The 17,682-nt window shown below is 51.3% G+C and overlaps 1 protein-coding gene across 6 annotated transcripts in view; it reads right to left on the bottom strand.

Moving 5' to 3' along the window:
• EHMT1 (euchromatic histone lysine methyltransferase 1) overlaps positions 1–17,682 on the bottom strand; it is a 106,611-nt gene that overhangs the window by 35,119 nt on the left and 53,810 nt on the right. For 5 of the 6 annotated variants that reach the window (XM_088523281.1, XM_088523285.1, XM_088523280.1 and 2 more), the window contains exons 3-8: positions 14,037–14,593; positions 11,564–11,605; positions 5,316–5,493; positions 3,721–3,857; positions 2,713–2,901; positions 1,996–2,076 (exon numbers count right to left, since the gene is read on the bottom strand). In XM_088523281.1, the coding sequence (XP_088379407.1) occupies positions 1,996–2,076; positions 2,713–2,901; positions 3,721–3,857; positions 5,316–5,493; positions 11,564–11,605; positions 14,037–14,593 (1,184 nt within the window). Of the gene's footprint in view, positions 1–1,995; positions 2,077–2,712; positions 2,902–3,720; positions 3,858–5,315; positions 5,494–11,563; positions 11,606–14,031; positions 14,594–17,682 lie in introns of all 6 variants that reach the window. The other variant, XM_088523282.1, reaches the window with a different exon arrangement.

The raw sequence follows: 17,682 nt of genomic DNA, 5'->3' as shown, positions 1-17,682 counted from the left end.
GAGCAGCCCAGCAGCTCCTCGCACCCATGCTCAGGACCCTTCACACAGCTTGAGTAGCGGGAAAGGCCTCAGGGCCCAGGGGTTTGGTGCTAAGATGTCTTTATAGTGCCAAAAAGGAAACATGAATATGCACGTGGGTGTATTTCCTGTCATTTAAATAGTGCATGCTTCACTTTCTCTTCACGTAGGCTCTTACACTCCACACTGCAGCAGTATCCGAGCACCTTTGCTCAGTAACGTAAGTCATGCAGTTGCCTGCACACTTGTAGCTTCTCCCAAGGTGATCTCCCCCTTCTGCCCCAACAGCAGCGTTTCTCCAGGCAGGCTGCAGAATGCCAGGCAGCCACGCTCGCACCTGGAGGGGCAGCTGACGGCACTGGCACAGACCTGGTCAATTTCATGCCACGGTATCTGAGCAGTCCCCTCCCTAGGCAAGGCGCAAGGCACCAGCTCAACACAACCAAACCATACAGTAACAGCCTCCTCAGTCACATGGTTTGGGTGTTCTGTTTTAAACACAGAAAATACGGTTGTCTGAGGTGGGTTTCCAAAGACAATGTTGTTAATCGGGAATCAAGCCTGCCTTCCAGGATTAGGGTGCCTGAAAGTTCAAATCAAAATATTCATGTTCAAATTGAAACTGGTAGCTCATTAAAGGCTACCCATGTCCCACCAGTGTCTATGAACAAGCTCCTGCTGCTTCAAGAGAGGCTGCATCAAGCCCTACCTTCATGGCCTACCTTGGCAGGAGACCGATGCTGCACCATGCCCTGCTATCCCAGTGCCTGCAGTGAGGCAGAGGTGCTGCTGGGCCCTGCTGCTCCGAGGTGGCTCTACGGCCGTGTCTACTCTGCCCTTGATAGCCGAGCCTGCGTGTGGGCTTGACTGTGCCTCCCCACGTGGCTCCAACCAATTGCATCACACTGCTGCTGGGGGAGAGGTTTGTGCTCGAGCCAGGCCCTGTCTGGGGAGATGACTGACTCACTTCAGATATGAGCACAGCAGAAACCACTTCTAGGGTGGGTAGATATGACTTGGGAGTTTGGACTTGACTGTAAGATCAGCCTTCAGTTTGAGCTAACTGACTTCCCTCAACCCAGCAAAAGAGGCAGGCTGCCCAACACCTGCTGGTTTCTCTTCTCTGGCTCTTGTAGTGTCAGAGAATATAGACCAAGACTCTATAGAGCTTCAATGATTGATTTGTTAAATTCACTTCTACCTTCAGCTCAAAACATCAAGAAAAGGAGGCCAAGAATTTTCTCAAGGTGACTGCAGAATTGGGGTGCCTTAAAAGCTGACTCCTCAACTTGAGATGCTGTAGAAAGGGAGCAAAGTTTTAAAGTAAAGGGGAGGGTGCGAGGACACAGACAATTAATAAACAGTAATTTCAAAAAAAAAAAACCAGGTTCCCCTCACCTGCTGTAGCTTGGTCATTTAAAAAACAGTAAAAACAACCAGCAGCTGGTGACAGTCTTGCCCTAGCACTAAAAAGGCAATTAGGATGCCTGCCTTTTTCTCTGTGCCATTTGTAAGTCTCCCTGCAGCTGAGGGCTGTGGACTCCACTGGCACTGGGAGCTGGCACGTCACATCAATGTGAATTTAGGCACAGGGCTGGGCCAATGGATTTGGGAACAACTCCACCTGGACTCTGAAAAGACACACTGAGCTTCAGGTTCTTAAAACATTGCTGGCTTGTACCACTCGCCAAGTCTGCCTCCAAAGAATTTAAGCACCCTTAAATATTCCCACTAACGGTTCAAATGATTAAAAGCAGTCAACACCTTGTTGAAAACAACAAAAGCCCATTAGTTAGCATCAGAAAGCAATTAATTGTATCACAGATCAGGGCAAAGCACCTTGTGGAAAACAATATTCTATGTGTGGGTGGTTTCAGAGAGCAAATTTTGTCAGAGAGATGTGAAGCTACGGGGCTTCTCTCTCTCTTTCTGCCAAAGAGGAAAATATTATTAACAGGATTTAGCAGTCAGGCTTACCAAGTCAGACTCATCTCCGTCTTCCTCCTCCTCGCCAGATTCTCCAGACTCCTGTTCTTCTTCAGACTCGCCATCATCGATCTGCAGCCACCATTTGCCCAGGAACAGAAAGTCAGGTCAGGTTTCTCAAACCAGAGCCAGAAAGTGCTCACAGCCCTGCTCGGGTTCTGGTCACCCCAATGCAACATCCAGCGCAGCATCCAGCCCCTACCTGTGCATACACTAACAGAAGTTCCTTTCTGGAACAAGAACTCTAAAGCTTTTGATCCCCATATAATGAGGGAGGTACAGGGAAAAGCTTTCATCCCAGAAACGGAGTCTTAACTTCTGTGATAATCCAGGAACAGCCTCATGCCTGCACCAGGCACCGTGATACTGCTCCATGATTTGGAAAGACTTATTCTTAAAGCATTTTGTTGTTGCGTGTAGCAGGCAAGACTTGGAAGGCATCTCTTACTGATTCAGTGAATCCCATAACTCAACATGGTGGGAGTCCTGCACCAGGACACTCAACCCTGGAGTTTTACGTAGCAGTGATGAGACCAGGGGGGCAGCAGGAGATGGCCATCAAAAGGCCTCACTTAGCCTGGCGCTTTCTGCCATCCCCTGGGCTAAAATGTCTGAGAAGTTTCCTCACCTCTTGCCCTTCTTCCCTATCCCACATACACACCAGTGTCCACCCCGGGCGCTCGAGGCCTGCGCAGGGCACATGAATACCTTTCTGGCATTGTCTGTGTCGGACACGCTGTCTTTAGAGGTCCTGGTATCATCTGCAGGAAATGCAGCTGCCTGTTCTGCTCCATGATCATCCTCCTCTTCCAGCTCATCAGAGTCCTCCTCCTCAGAGTCTACATCTAAGCTCTCCCCGTTCACATGAGGACTGGCATCACCCAGGTCCTTTTCACCCTGAAAGCCAACCAAGCACATGAGCCACAAAGACAACATCAATTCCCAGCGCTGAGCAGCTTCACTTGAGCCAGCCCCCTCCTCCTAAAGCTGGCTGCATCCCCCTCCAGCGCTGCCAGCAAGCCGCTTGCAGGGCCTACCACGTGTCACCACGTGCTGTCAGTGTGGGCAGCAGGGAGCCACCAAGAGCCATTCTAGACCCGTGCAGCTGTACAAGGCCAAACACTACAGCCCAGTTTCGGCAGGAAAGGGCAGCTCTGCAGTGCAGTACTGAGCTTACAAGTAAGGTTTCTAGGAAGAGAAAGGGAAGATAAAAACCAGAAGTGATTTCCAACCCACTCCGTAAAGGCCCAGGGCTGTTTTTGCTGAATTCAAAGGCCAAAACACTGAGGCCTGGACTGCAGTGGAATCGGGCAAGAATCCCAGGCTAAGGTTTCTAAAGCGGCTGGTTGTCTTGCCTTACAGCGTCAAGCAGGAACAGCAGGCAGGTACCTTGAGCACTCCAGAACAAAAATGCTACCACATGGGTACTCTTGAAAACTCCCCCGCTCCACGGGACTCGGGGACAGAAGGGAAACAGTCACTGGAAAACACTTAAGAGCTGGTACCTGAACTGCCACCCTCAGACAGTAATTTTCAGAGCCTTCCAGCAAGGCTCCTAAGGGCAGGATGCTGCCACCAGAGAGCAGCTGTAGACTCAGGACAGAAAATGCTGACAGCAACAAGGCAGCGTGTGCTCAGCCGCACGCGACTGCTGCGCGGACAGAGGACATGGCTGGAGACAAGAGAGGTGCCCGCGAGGGTCGGCGCACCCCTCACCTTGGCGCCCACCGAGGAATGAGTTATGCTCTTAAACATCTCCATCATTGTTCTCTGTTTTAACACTTTGGTCTTTTTCTTGGGAACCAGGCTATAGGTTCCCATTCTCCGTTTTTTCTTCCGAGATACTGCAGCAGCTGGAAAAGAGAAGCAAAAAACCCGAAGTGGATTCAGGAGTGAAAAGAAGAATGGATAGAAAGGAGAGGCTTGCACTGTGGGAAACCACACCTGAGGGCAGGAACTAATGCTGAACAGACAGAGAAAAGGGCTTCCCACTCAAGCTAGTTATTTACAAGTCAACAACAAGATGACAGACACATGCGTGTGAACACACAAAAGCTTTCTGCCACTGCTGCAAACTCACCCAAATTCTCCTTGTTCCTCCTGACCCCTGTATCACCACACATAATATCAAAATCCTTACATTAGACTGTCTTTGGCAGTCTTGCTGATGCTGTAGGAGGCTGAATAGAATCCAACTTGCTCAAATAGATACTGCAATACTAGTAATATGGACTTGCAATGAATGCAATCATACAGTAACTGAATAAAACATATAGAAAAGCCAACCTAAAGAGGTGTTTGCTATTTAATCTGTCTTCACACTAACTGGGGAAATTGCAGCTTGATTCCTTCCAGTACTCTGGTCAGGTCTTATGTGGCATGTCCCCCTTCTGCCTTCTGATCAAATCAGCCATCACATCTCCCAGCCTGACATTGTCTTCAGAGAAAACACACCACACGTACACGTAGTGCAGGCTAGCAGGAAACAGCACCGGCAACATCACTTTGCAGCTCTACAGTCTCTATTCCTTGAAAACATTTCTTCCTTTCTCACTAAAATGAAATTTCCTCCCCTCCCAAAAAACAATCTATGAAGAGTCTTCTCTTAGAAAGAATTCTGCTAACCAAATCAATTTTATTTACACAGCTGTAGCTCATGGTAAGCTGCTGCCCCACTGACATAGAGAGTTCCTCATAACTGACAGGAACATCTTCAGAGTATCACATATGCAGATGGGATAAAAACGGCCCCTGTAACAAAGAGTTTTAGTAGAGAAGTAAAAGGTTCTGCCAGGTCTGGCTGGCCTCCGGCAAAGCACAGCTGCCTCCCATGCTGCTAAGGGCAGGCAGGAGCTCAGGACACTAAGGATTTTGTTCACCCAATCTACACTCATCCCACCACGAACCCTGCACCCCACAGAAACCCCATGTTGCTGTAAGGACTGAAGAACAAAGGGACAGGAGGCTGATGGACTCCATCCATCTGGGGGCCCCTTCAGTGGAGGAGCGCAAGCATATGCCCTGCGCCACCCTCAGCCCCGCAAGCCCCAAGGAAGCCACAAGGACAAGGACTTCATTGCAGCAAAATGGCCAGTTGCAGAGAAGCGGCTAAATGAGAGGACATCGGTCAAAGGAGGCTCTACTGATGCCAGCAGGAGAGGAAATCTTAAAGGAGATTCAGTGGGGAGAAAAAAAAAACACGAGCAGAGGGTGTTTCAGTGCTTTCTAGCCTGTCCCATGCCACATTCACTCACTCACACACACATTTTGCCGGTGGGTGCTGCTAGGGATTTTAACTCTGTCCTTTTTACCCGTCTGCGACTTTGTGGTGGCCACATAGCTCTGGTTCTGAGGTAGTGACTGGTGAAGGCCCGGGAGAGAGGGCAACGGCAATGGCTTCCCAAACTCCAAGACATTTTTGTTGCCTTCCTCCTTGGATTCTCTCTGATCTCTGCTGTCTCTCCCTTCTTTGGGGTCTTTACTTGCATGCTGGAAAACAAAAGGAAGGTAAACTGAGCCTTGGCATCCAAAAACCCAAGAAAATAAATTTAATTCCATTCTCTCTCAAGCATAATCATCTGTATTTGAAGAAAGGAACATATATGCAAAGGAAAAGCACACAGCCCCTTCTCTAAAACACAGTGTTACTTTGCCTAAGGACTCCAAACACTCTCAGCCTGCTGCTCCTTCCACTGTTCCCTTTGAAGGTGAAAGACTACACGGAGAGTGAGGTGGCAGATCCAGAGTAACTGCAGCTAATGAGAAGGATCAGACACTACTGACACAGGCATTTGATCGGCTCTGGGGACGCTGGATGGAAGCCCAAGAAGCACCTCTTCCCGGTAGTGGCTCCCGAGCACAGGCCGTCCCGTGAGAGCGCGCGCAGGGACACGCTGCCGGGCAGCGAGCGCCCACGGGAAGGGACCCGCTGCGCACAGATCCAGCACGAGCAGCTCTGGCAACAGGCCAGGCCTCGACCCAACGAGCGTCCTGGAAGGGGGCAGCTTCCTGAGGGGAGGAAGGTATTTGCCCCACGTTGCAGGTTCATCTACAGGGCCACCTCTGCCACTGCACAGACTTGTCATGAGTTCGCTCGAGCTCCGCGAGCCTGGCCAGCGCGCACGGAACGTACCGCACAATACAAACCCTGTGGGAATTGCCTGCTCACCACTGCACTGCCTCTTGCTAGGGAAAGGCTCCCGGAACCCAGCCCGGCTCAGGCAAGCGGCAACAGAGCTGAAATCCACCGCAAAGGCCCGTCTGGCCCTTCAGCCAAGCGGCCAGGCTTCCTCCAGCCGAGCTCTCCACAGGGCTGCACCAAGGGGCGTAAACACTGCCAGGCTCATCAGAGCGTTTCACACCGGCTTCATTCTCCCATCCTTAACATGGCCCTTAATGTTGCAACTATCTGCAACACCTTAACCAGGGACCTCACCACACCCCCGCCCTGGGCATCCGTGCGCTCAGCTGGCGCCTGGGAGGCAGGTTGGGAAGAGCCTGAAAAGCCAGAGCACCGGGAGCAGATCAGGAGCTCTGCGGTAGCAACATTTCAGTGCCCTCCGCTCGCAGGAAAATAGTTCTTCTTATGGCACTCCTGAAGCAGCAGCACCAAACTGAAAGAGGAATCCAGGCACAAGGAAGGAAGGACAGAAAAAAGAAAAATCCATGAGCAATACACACACTTCTAAAACTCTAGGGCCCAACAGGTACTCTGAGGCACTGCTTCTGAGCGATGTGACCTTGTGAGTCAACAGAGAAGGAACTGGCTCTTCCAAGGACAACGCTGCGGCACGGCCGGCAGGAGCCAGGAATCGCTCATGGACAGAATCGCTCTAAGGATCAGCCAGACCGACCCGTGCAGAGAGGCCAGCAAATTCCCAGCGATTCCTACGTCAAGCCCATTAACTTCTGGCTGAATTACCACATCTTTTCTTGAAAGGCATCTAGTCTTGAATTAACGGTTTCAAGGATGACAAATCCACCATATCCTTTGATACGCTATCCTGATGGTTAATTGCTCTGTCAAACAGTCAAAAACTTTATGCCTTTCCCACTAAATTAGGAAGCTCGGTATCATCACGTGGATACTTACAGACTGTGATCAAGGAACTATTTCCTTTTTGAACATTCGCTTCAGCAGTTTAACAGAATGAGCACATTAAGTGGCTACGGGATGATCTCCTGGACGTCGAATCCCGCCCGACCCCGCTCCCGATCTCCTGCCCCTTGGCAGGACGGACGTCAGAGTGCAGGGCGCAGTATGTTAATAACAGCCTCCACAACACTATTTATACCTCCACAAAGGCCCTGGTTTGAAGACCCAAAGGTTAATGTTAACTCTTGGAATTAGAATTATTCTGAGAATGCCCAGGTCCCCTAGAACATCACCTGCTTTCCAGATTTTGCTTAAAATTAGAGAAAAAGTCTTCAAGAGGACAGATCTCAGGCAGAGCTGCCTATGACTACACAAGTCTATGCAAGGCCTGTGCTCTCTGCCCTTAGATGCAGGTTTTGCAGCTCGTCTAAAATATGCTATCACTTGCACACTTCAAGAATTCACATCCAGACCATAGGAGGCTGTTTGGAATCCCATTTTAAATTAAATTTAGCTTGGGTTTTTTCTCACCCCCTGTAATTACAAAATGGAAATCACCTTCTTCAGCAGGGTTGCATGGCAACTCTTACATGGGACTTTTGCATAACAACTGTTACATGGGACTTTTTCATGGGAACTCCAACAAAACCAATTTTTAAATCAAATCAAGTCTTGGGAGATCTGCATTACTACCTGGAGGCACACACAGCGCACCTGAAGAGCAAGGTTTTAATGCAGAGGTGATGGGGTCTCTCGGGAAGCCTGACGGTGCAGAAGAGCTTCGACAGAAATCCTCAATCTAGAGGTTGCACTGCAAAGATCAACCAAGCTCTCCAAGCATGCGCAGTTCCCTGAGCGCCCTCCTTCGTTCTCAGCCAAGGCACTGCCTGCCTGTCCGGGCTGCACTTTATTGTCTCGTGGCTCCCGTCGTCTCCAAACCCCATCGGCACCTCGGCTCCAGCCCGAGGACACAGTGCGGAGTGGTCTCCCAGGGCAGGCTCTTCCATCCTCCTCTGCTCCAAACTGAAGCGCTTCCAGAAAGGAGGCTTCCCCAGCCCCGCACACCTGCCTTCCAAGAAACGTGTCTGCTGGAGCACACGGAGTCGCCCAGGGCTGGGTCAAGCACAGCTGGTTCCCTCCTTGCGGGTCCTTGCGGGACATCCCGTTGGAAAGACTTTCCTCTCCTCTTTCACAGCACTTTGCTTCTCAGGGCTGCATGAACAGGTGACACTGCAAAATGCACAGCTTAAGATCCTGCCACACATTTCTCTCCCTGTTCATGCTTATTTTAACCCAAAGCCCCTGGCTCACAGCTCTGCCCACAAGCCCACAGGCCGAGCAGCCTGCGGCAGGTTCAGAGCCAGGCAAGAGCCCGTGCAAGGGTAGCTCGTTGGCACCAGAGCTGTTCCCTGCGGGAAGGACAGGCTCTTGCGACCAACCCTGCTGCAGCAACGCGCCCAGCCTGCCCGGCCGCCGGCTCCGGCTGCCTCTGTCACAGCCGCTCGGTCGCAGCACAGCCCAGAGCACCTCGCGCCCTGGCCGCATGCCACAAGCTCTCCCCGAGGCCTCTCCGGGGGCGCCATGGATTCCTCCTCCATCTCCCAGTCTGCCACAAGGGTCAGTACCAAGCAGGTACCTCTAAACTGCTTGGCAGCCCAGTGCCAACCCAAGCAAACTCCTGCTTCATGGCTTAAGCATGTGGGAACTGCACATGCTGCAGCAGGATCAACAAGGGGCTTTCAAAGAACAGGCGCGTCAATAAACTCAGCAGCGGGGATCACTAGTCAGCACCTCCCCAGCCCGTTTGCTATGATAGATCCTAATGTGTTGCTGCTCTGACTCCAAAATATCCAGACTTCGCCTCCTCACGCAGCAGGTGACTCTCTGTCAAGGATGGAGGATGAAACAGCTCTAGAAATGCAGAGTTTGGACTGCTCTGCAAGGGCAACTCGAGGCCACAACTTGAGCTCCTTGTGGTCCACACGCTGCCCCAACCACCACAGAGCGCTGAAGGCCAAGCAAAAAACAACAGTGATAAAGAAGGAACACGCCTGTCTTTTGTGATACCTACTAATCAGATATTTTGTGGTATCTGCTATCAGCCTCTCATGTGATATCTGCTGATCTTAGGTGGAAGGCTGTGAATTCACTGTTCCATGTTGGGCCCTGCAAACGAGAGTCAAGAAGCTGCAGAGAGAAGTTGCGAGAGCTACTGCAAGGCTCAGGGCACTACCTCAGACACGTCTGTGTCTGGACGCAGCAAAGCCGGCAGCACACGCAGGTACGCCACCATGGCTGGAGAAGCAGGAGCGAGAGGTGCTTGGACTGGGCCAAGGACACATCATTTTGCATGGCTGTAAGAACCAAACTCAAGAGCCTCCTGTTTTAACGAGATGAACCGTGTTTCTCGTATTGGCACACAAGCTCCTACAGCAGTAGGGAGAAGTTACTAAAACTGGCAAAGACTGAAGATCCTGCATTTGTTTCTCCAGAAGCAAAAACAACAGACAAATCTTGCTGACAAGATTCTTCCCATAGCCCAGTAGTCAAGAGTTCCTGCGTTCCCAAAGCGAGCGAGAAGGGGACACTGGAGGGGAATGAGATCCACATGCTGGTGCAAATGCCCCAGCAAACCTCCCGCGCGCGGAGCGTTGAAGCAGGGCACCTCGGCCGCGTGCGGCAGGATGGCACGGAGCCCTGCACACCAGCCTGGCAAGGTGAGTGCCCTCATTTCTCTTACAGATTTTCATCTCCAGCGCCCTAACAAGGCAGTTTGGTTTCACTAAAAACAAACTGCTCAGGAAGAACACAAAGCCAACTAGCAGGACTGAACTCACTGCTGCTGGCACCGGGCAAGAAGGCAGTTGCCACCAAGCAACCCCTGCTCTTCCTCCATCAGCGGGAGGGATGGGCAGGGGGGATGAGATTTGCACCAACGTGTCGCCTCGAACACGACGAAGCAGCAGCTCCCAAGGGTGCCTGCCCCCAACAATTGCTGCTGAGATTTAAGCACGAAATACTGATCACTATAAAAAAATTATCACAAGCAGATGACAATGTTTCTTTCATGGTCACTACAGAATTAAGAGTTTTCACTACCAAATTACATACTGGCTGCAAAGAGATCCCAATCACTATCCATGGAACAACAAAAACACTGCAACCTAATCCAAAGCACCACTGCCTATTAATTAGCTGGGGATGATGTCCACTGCATATTAAAGGTGCAGTGCTGTCCCCATGTCATCACACTGCACTGATGCATGTCACGTGCCTGCTTCAGGCTGCCACGCGCACCATGCTAAACATGAGGGTGCAAAAACTGAACTACGAAGCTGCCCTGAGCGGGCTCGGGAACCGAGGCTGTGGGGAAGCACGCTCTCTGGGGACCACAGGAACTGCTCCCCTCCAAGATCAGGAGTGTCGGAAAGGCAGGGAGCGTTCATACTTCAGCCAAAAGGAGCCACAGCAACTCAAACAAGCGGTAGGTTTTCCCCCTCACTCTCCAGGAACCTCTCTGTGAGAGGAGGAGAGTGGCCACCGGGGCCAGTTAACTGCACCCAAGCTCCTTGAGGTGCACACTGACCTTCCAGTCCATGTATCCACATGAGAACAGCCGGAGCTGTGTGTGCAGAGCAGCTGAGAGCAGCACCTCCAAGTGGACGGAGAGCTCCACTTCTGCAGGTCCTTTGCTTGTAATTTCCATCCTGAGGACTCAACATCCCCATCAAGATCCCAGCTAGGAATCACCCTTTGTTTTGACAGCCCTGCTCTCTGCAAGCTGAGAGCCTGAGGCAGCTGAGACAGCCCAGACACGGATCAGGGCCCTGCCACAGGTTACAGAGGGGTGGCCCAGGGCAGCTCTGCGGTGCTGGGCGCCCTGCGAGCGCCGCCAGGCCCCAAGCACGGTGCCGCTGAGGCAAGTGCTCACGCGCTGCTGCCGCAGAGCGGGGCACCTGCACTGGCATCATGCTCTGGGAACACACTCATTTCACTGATTTTGCACAGAATTTCTGGCAGTCCCCTGGGCTGGCTCCTCTGCACAGCAAGGAAGTACAACCCACCTCCACCTATGGCCTCACAGTCACCAAGGAACGTGCAGGAGCGTGACCAGGGCTTCCCAAATCTGCCACTTGTCCCTCCTGTTTCGAGGGATAACTCTGGGATGGTTTCACTACCCTGCAACCCCCCAGGTACATCACAAGGGAGTTACACTCAGGAGGAAAGAGCTGGAGTTTGGGAGCAGGAGAGGTACCCTCAAAGCCTGCACGAACACTTGCCTTGACTTAAACTTTGGTGTAAATCAATTAAGAAGGAAACAAAGTGGAGCTTCCAGGAGAGCAGGGTATCTCTTACTGCACTGAATAATCAGAAGGGGAGCAAAAACGACACTGCCAAAAAGTTCTTCTGAGGTCTCTGCTTAACAACAACTTTAACACAGAAAACATCAATTAAAATTGTCACCTGTTTCAGAATCAGCTTCGATCCCAATTCAGGAAGCAAATCCTAAACAGAGAAAAAGCTCATTAAACATATGAGAAAACTATCTTCTTCCTGTCAAAGAACAATCTGCACATACATGAAAAGGCTACCAAGGTCCTCCAAGCTGTAAGGTTGGAGAAAACATTTTTTCTTTCATCCCAGTGGGTTTTGGTAGGAACCACAGAGGAAAAAATCTTTAGAGCTTTGCAGGCTACAAGGCACTCTTTTGTCATCCTTCCCCCGGGCAGCACAGGTTTGCAGGAGGAGTGTACCAAGAAAACACCAATGCTCTAAAGGTTACCCATGAAACTGCTGCCTCCTGTAACATCAGCCTCTGGGTGGTTTCCACAATCTGCTTCCTGGGACACAGCACCTGCTACCATATAGGCTGCAAGGGAAAAGGTGTCAGTGTGGAGACTGGGGCCTGGGAAGCTTTTGCAATGCTCTGCTGAGCCTCCCACAAGCAGCTCAACAAAAGAGCCAACAGGAGACCAAAAATAACTTGCAGGGCTCTGCTACTCTAAAGAGAAGAGCAGTAGGGACAGTGGGGAAATTAGGTAGCAATTATCAGGAGGGCTGAACAAGACAGATGTTTTATTGTCTTGCAGAAATGAGATCAAATCTTGAAAACCACAGGTTCACATCCAGTTAGGGGACTTGTGCAGAGAATGCTACAACAGCCTCTTCTGAAAATGCAGTTTCTCTCCCAATCTTAAGCCCCCAGGAAACGGAGATCACTGCTGGGGACAAGCTGTGCAATGCCTGAACAACTGCAGGCTTTGGGGTTTGCAGTTCCTGCCTGGCTTTGCATGATCAAATGCTGATGAATGGTACAAGCACAGCAACCTGAGTACTCTGCAAGGCAAACGTTCAGAAGGTTGCACGCACCCTCCTGGAGGTAAGCCTTAAAGCCAGAAGGGTTGGATTAAAAAGAACCAAAAAAAAGAGTTTATGCTTCGTAAATTACAAATGGGAAAACAACACCCACTGGGCAAGATGTTTTCTCCCCATGTGGCAGTCATCTCTCAAAAGAGAATTGCCTCTTTCAGTTTCTCAGCCCCAAGGGATCTCTCCCTGTCAAACCCACCAGGTCTGGGCTTAGCCCTGCCTAACCCGAGCGCACAGAGGCTGCTGCAGGAGCGCTGCAGGGCAGCTGCACTCCAAAGCGTTGTACGGGGAGCAAGGCCCTGCGGGGAGCTGTGCAAGGGCTGCGTGCCCGGCTCCGGGGCTGCCTGCAGCCAAGGCCCGGCAGGCCGCGCGCCCGGCAGGAATCCTGGCGCCGGGGCGGGCTGGGAGGCTCCGCGCGCCTCCATGCTCCTGGACTCCCACCTGCTCCCAGAGCCCCAGGTGGTGCGGGCAGCCCAGGGCACCTCTCCCCAGCTGTGCCTGGCCGTGCACCCAGCAGCTCTTTGTTTTGTTCCCTTCCCCTGCTCCAAACCACTATGATTCACAGCCCTGAGAGCTTCATGCCCTACCACTGTTGTGCTGAAACACATGGGGGACACGAGGTGAACTCAGCATTGGTAGCCGGCAACGACCCACGGCGCGACACTGGCCAACATGCTGCCAGGCCACAGTGCCGTGTGGCTCAGCCACACCTCGGCCCAGGTACGGGACAGCTTAGCAGGCAGGACAGAACGATCCAGCCCATCCTCTCCATATCTGAAGTGCCACTGGGCTCGAGCTCAGGATTTCATAGTGGAGCTCTGCCTAATCCACTCTCTCCACCCCAACGTTTCACAAAGAACCAAACTTTGCCAGTGTTTCAGATACGGAAGGCCCATTTCTGTGTGACCTACTACAGCTTGGGCACAGCAGATCACTTCAAACCCTGTTTTGCCTCCCCCAAAAGGCAGAACTCTGTTTTTATTAAGTGACGGTAAAGTCACTCTCAAGGATTCCAGGGACAAGTTTTCTAAACAAGCTGCTACTAAAAGCAACATAAAGAGAGGGTCCAAACATCAGCTGGTTTGCTACTTTAAGGACCCAGCAATGCAATCAAGTTACCTAACACTTCAGCCTCTTGACAGCTTCCAAGCCTAGGAGAAGCCTCGAGTTAACAGGCTACGCTTAATTTCCTTTGGGTCAAACTTATAAGGAATCTAATTTGTTTCACAAGCAGCTCTGGATTTCAGCAGGCGGCGGAGAAGCAGCCCAGGCGAGAGAGAAAGGCCACTAGTGCATCGCACAGATCTGCTGCCCAAGGCGACTGATCAGCTGGATATTTAGAAACATGAGCAGGGAGGGAGCTGATGGGGGCTGTGGGACTCCATTTTAACACCTCTGCCCTTTGTAGGAAGGAGAAGGGAAAAAATATATACGTGTGCATATATATACGAGTCCACTCAGTGGACACCACCAAATGATACGGGTTCACATGCAGCAAGGCAACACCGGCACACCAGGGAAAGCCAGGCCCGGCAGAGCAGCTCCGACCGCCAGGCATATACATTACCAGGCTCGGGGCAGGCTTGGGCATGGTCTTCCGTGCTCGGTGGACCTTGACTTCAGCACTAGCAGCGGTGGCTTTTTTAGCATCCATGTCCTTACTGCCCTCCCCGAACTTGGTTGGCATCGTGGCTTGCATCTGAGAAAAGGTGCCCACAGTTCTCCCCTTGCTTGCTCCTCCTGGAAGGGTTTTTGCAGCATGGCCGGTGAGGGAAGCAAAGGTGCTGGTAGTCCTTAGAGGTTGCTCCTGTGCCATCTGCTTCGTTAAAATAAATCCATTGCTCCCCGTTACAGAAGTCTGTGTGAAGTCATTAGCTTTCATATGGTTTTGCTTCCCAGTCTCACCGTCTCGTTCAGAAATGCCATTTTCTGCTATCCTATTTAATTTAGTACTCGAGTCCTGCTGGCTCACTTTCGTATTGTCCTGAGTGTTTTTAGCTGGGTTTGGGTGGCTCCCAGCTTCGCTGTGCTCACAGGAACCGTTGGTTTCACCATCTATGGCCATTTTTGGTTCCCCCGCTTGCTTTTCTGCAGCACTTTCATCTGCAGCCATGGCATTAAATCCTGGAGAAAGAGGATAAGGAGGAAGAGGAGAGAAAGAAAGAGTCACAAGTGTTACCAAAACTCCAACAGAAGACAGAGCTACTCCCATTGGCTATCAAAGGGCAAACGTATCCTCCAGCAAATTGCCTGCTACATACACCCAATTAAACTGCCTATTTACCTACCTGATTGGTTTGGGCTAGATCCTCAGACGGAGGGACTGGGGCAGGCAACTGTAACCCACACCTTCATTTCAACTCACCTTGGCTGTGGATGCAGCCGTTTATTCCAAGCTATGGATTTTTGGAGTTTTTTTGTTCGTTTGTAACCACTTTTATTGGACCATATGTCAAAACCTCACCTAACAAACAGAATTTCGCCCATTTTGCATTTGAGCCTGTGGCAAAGCTGGTTACAACACCAGATTTGCACAAGAAAAGCTTGCTGGAAATACTCCGTGGGACAGACAGAGCTCCGTGGTTAAACATCTGCAGGGAGGTTTTGCTGTTACAAAAGGAGCACAGGGAGCAGCTCCCAGACAGACACAGCTCTCCTGCAACACCGACCAGCAAAGGCCAGCTGAACTGTCCCTCATTTGCCAGGAGTAAGCAGGCCAGGCCCAGGACATCCTGTGTCCTTTCAGGGGTAGAAGCCAGAGCGAACACAGCACCAAAGCGCTTCATTCAAATGCAGATCTGGACATAAACAACTACCTGATTCAAATGCAGGCTGAAACAAAACTCTCGCAGAAAAAACAGCAGCATGTGTTTCTACAAAAAGGTTTTTTCTCCCTCCCCAAATACTCCTGTTTCCCCCCACACCAATAAATTTGTCCTGTCAAATTTCAGACCCAAGATGAAAGGATCCAGATATGAACTTCACACGTACTCGCAGAAAAGTTTCCAGCAAGGCAAGCTAGCAGCTCCCCAGGCAAGCAGAAGTGATAACAACTCACTGGCACGTTTGGCAGAATGATTAAATCAACCTGCTGTTGGGGATTCTCGTCCTGAAAGCATCAGAGCACACACCCGCTACAGTTTGTCCAAGCGGGCTGTCAGAGCAGGCAGGACTGACTCACAGCCAGCCAAATCTAAGCGACTCTGGCCAGGATGATGCAGGACCAGAGCGGAGGGCAGCGATCGAGCGGGAGCAGCACCCCAAGGAGCGGCACCTCTGCTCGCTGTGCAAAGCCCGAATGCACGGGATAAAAATAATAAAATCTGAGCGTCTCTGGTGAAAGCTGGTGCGAGTGCACAGCGCCCAGAGCCGCCGCGCCGCGGGCTGCGCAACTTGCCAGCTCTGGCGGGAGGCTCGCGGCTGCGCTCGGTCGGGCTGTGGAGGGTGAGCAGGCCCGGCTCTGGCAACTGCCCCTGCTCGGCTACAGATCCCCTTTCCCTCCTGGGACAAGGATCAGTGGCCCCTGGAAGCGGGGAAAGAAGACAAAAACAAACAAACAAAAACAACTGCCTCCCTCTTAATGCGCTCATTCCGGCAGTCTCTGTCTGTGGCTGGTGTAAGCTCTAGTGTCTATTCTGATCCATGCAGAGACAGTCCTCGCAGCTGGAGTCACTAAAACCAACACTTTCAAGTACCTGGAACAACTGTGGTATTCCCCAAATGTCCTGCTTTTCTGGTGCTTATCTGGGATTTAAAGAAAAGCATTTCAACCACCATATTCAGAGCCATCTCAGAAGTGGTCAGTACAGCTAGACTCACTGCGGAGATTGTCCCTTGCGCCACACACAGAGGCGTCGATGGTGGTGCTAAGCACCTCACTGGGGAGCGCCTTCAGGCCCCACCACAGACCAGAGCTCCTCTGGGCGCCTCCCCGGGCAGTCCCTCCTCAGCGGCTCCTGCCCTGAGCAGCCCCTTCCTTCCCAGCCACGGCAGCGGCTGCCCCTGTCACGGGAGCAGCACTCGATGCAGAGCCCAGCAGAACCTGCAGGAGGGCAGCGGCCAACACCAACCGCAGCGGGGCACTTCCACAGAGCCCAGCGGGGGCCCAAGTCAGCAATTCCATCTGCTGCCACCTCATGCCACCCCGGCCACCTTCCCTGTCCTGAGAGCTCGGAGGAGGCGCCCAGGGGGTTGTTTCTAAGAGCAAGGACTCTCCTTGGGAGAAAACGAAGTGCCACGATTTTTTCTTTCATTGTTATTTAACTACTTGAGAAATCTTGGCCAGGTGAGAACGCAGCCAACAGTTACACTTGTTATCTTTATAAGACCACGCTATGACTTAAAAAATATATATTTTGGCAAAGGTAGTGTTGGAAGAGAACAAAAAAGCCTAAGGTCGCTATGAAAAAGCAATGAGGCTAAAATGAAAATCCCTCACACAGGTTCTCCTCCACTCTTACTAAGGTGGCCAAATACAATCTGATTGTCCATGGAGGTGCCGTCAGACAAGCACACCAAACTTCCACAGCTGTAGTTCTCATTTTCTGAAAAAGATGTTTCACCGCAAGCCTGCTAAAATATGGCAAACGTATGGAGTTCCCCGGCTCATCAGGAACAACGAAACGAAGCACATGCTCCAGGCTTTGCTCTTCTCAAAAATGTTGTTCAGTTCAATTGAAGCCTTTCTGCTCTTACGCTGTGAGTAGAATAAAAAAGCCTAAAATCAACATTTTTCTAAATCTCTACTGTTTGACTTCACTTATTTCTTCTCTACCCAGAACAAAGCTGAGTTCCGCCATATTCCCCTCTCCCTCCAACTCTGTTCTTCATCTACAGTCACTGTTGCTTTAACTAAAAATTAAAGATATCAACTGCTTGTACAGAACTGTAATCGCAATTAATAGAAGCATCTGAATATGGTAGCAATAGCTGAAGGGAGGGTGTCAGGAGGATGGGGCCAGATTCCTTTCAGTAGTGGCAGCAACAGGGCAAGAGGCAATGGCCACAAACTGAAACACAGCAAGTTCCACCCGAATTTGAGGAAAAACTGGACTGTGAGTGTGCCAGAGCTCTGGCATAGGCTGCCCAGAGAGGCTGTGGAGGCTCCTTCTCTGGAGATCTTCCAAACCCACTTGGATGTCACCCTGTGTCCCGTGCTCTGGGTGTCCCTGCTTGGGCAGGGGTTGGACTAGGTGATCTCTGGAGGCTCCTTC

Source organism: Tinamus guttatus, unplaced genomic scaffold (assembly GCF_059628265.1).
Source record: "Tinamus guttatus ecotype Peru unplaced genomic scaffold, ASM5962826v1 Tinamus_guttatus_pri_ptg000177l, whole genome shotgun sequence".
Classification (NCBI taxonomy): domain Eukaryota; kingdom Metazoa; phylum Chordata; class Aves; order Tinamiformes; family Tinamidae; genus Tinamus; species Tinamus guttatus.
Note: the sequence above shows the minus strand (reverse complement) of the source record. Positions and strands in the feature narration are given on the sequence as shown.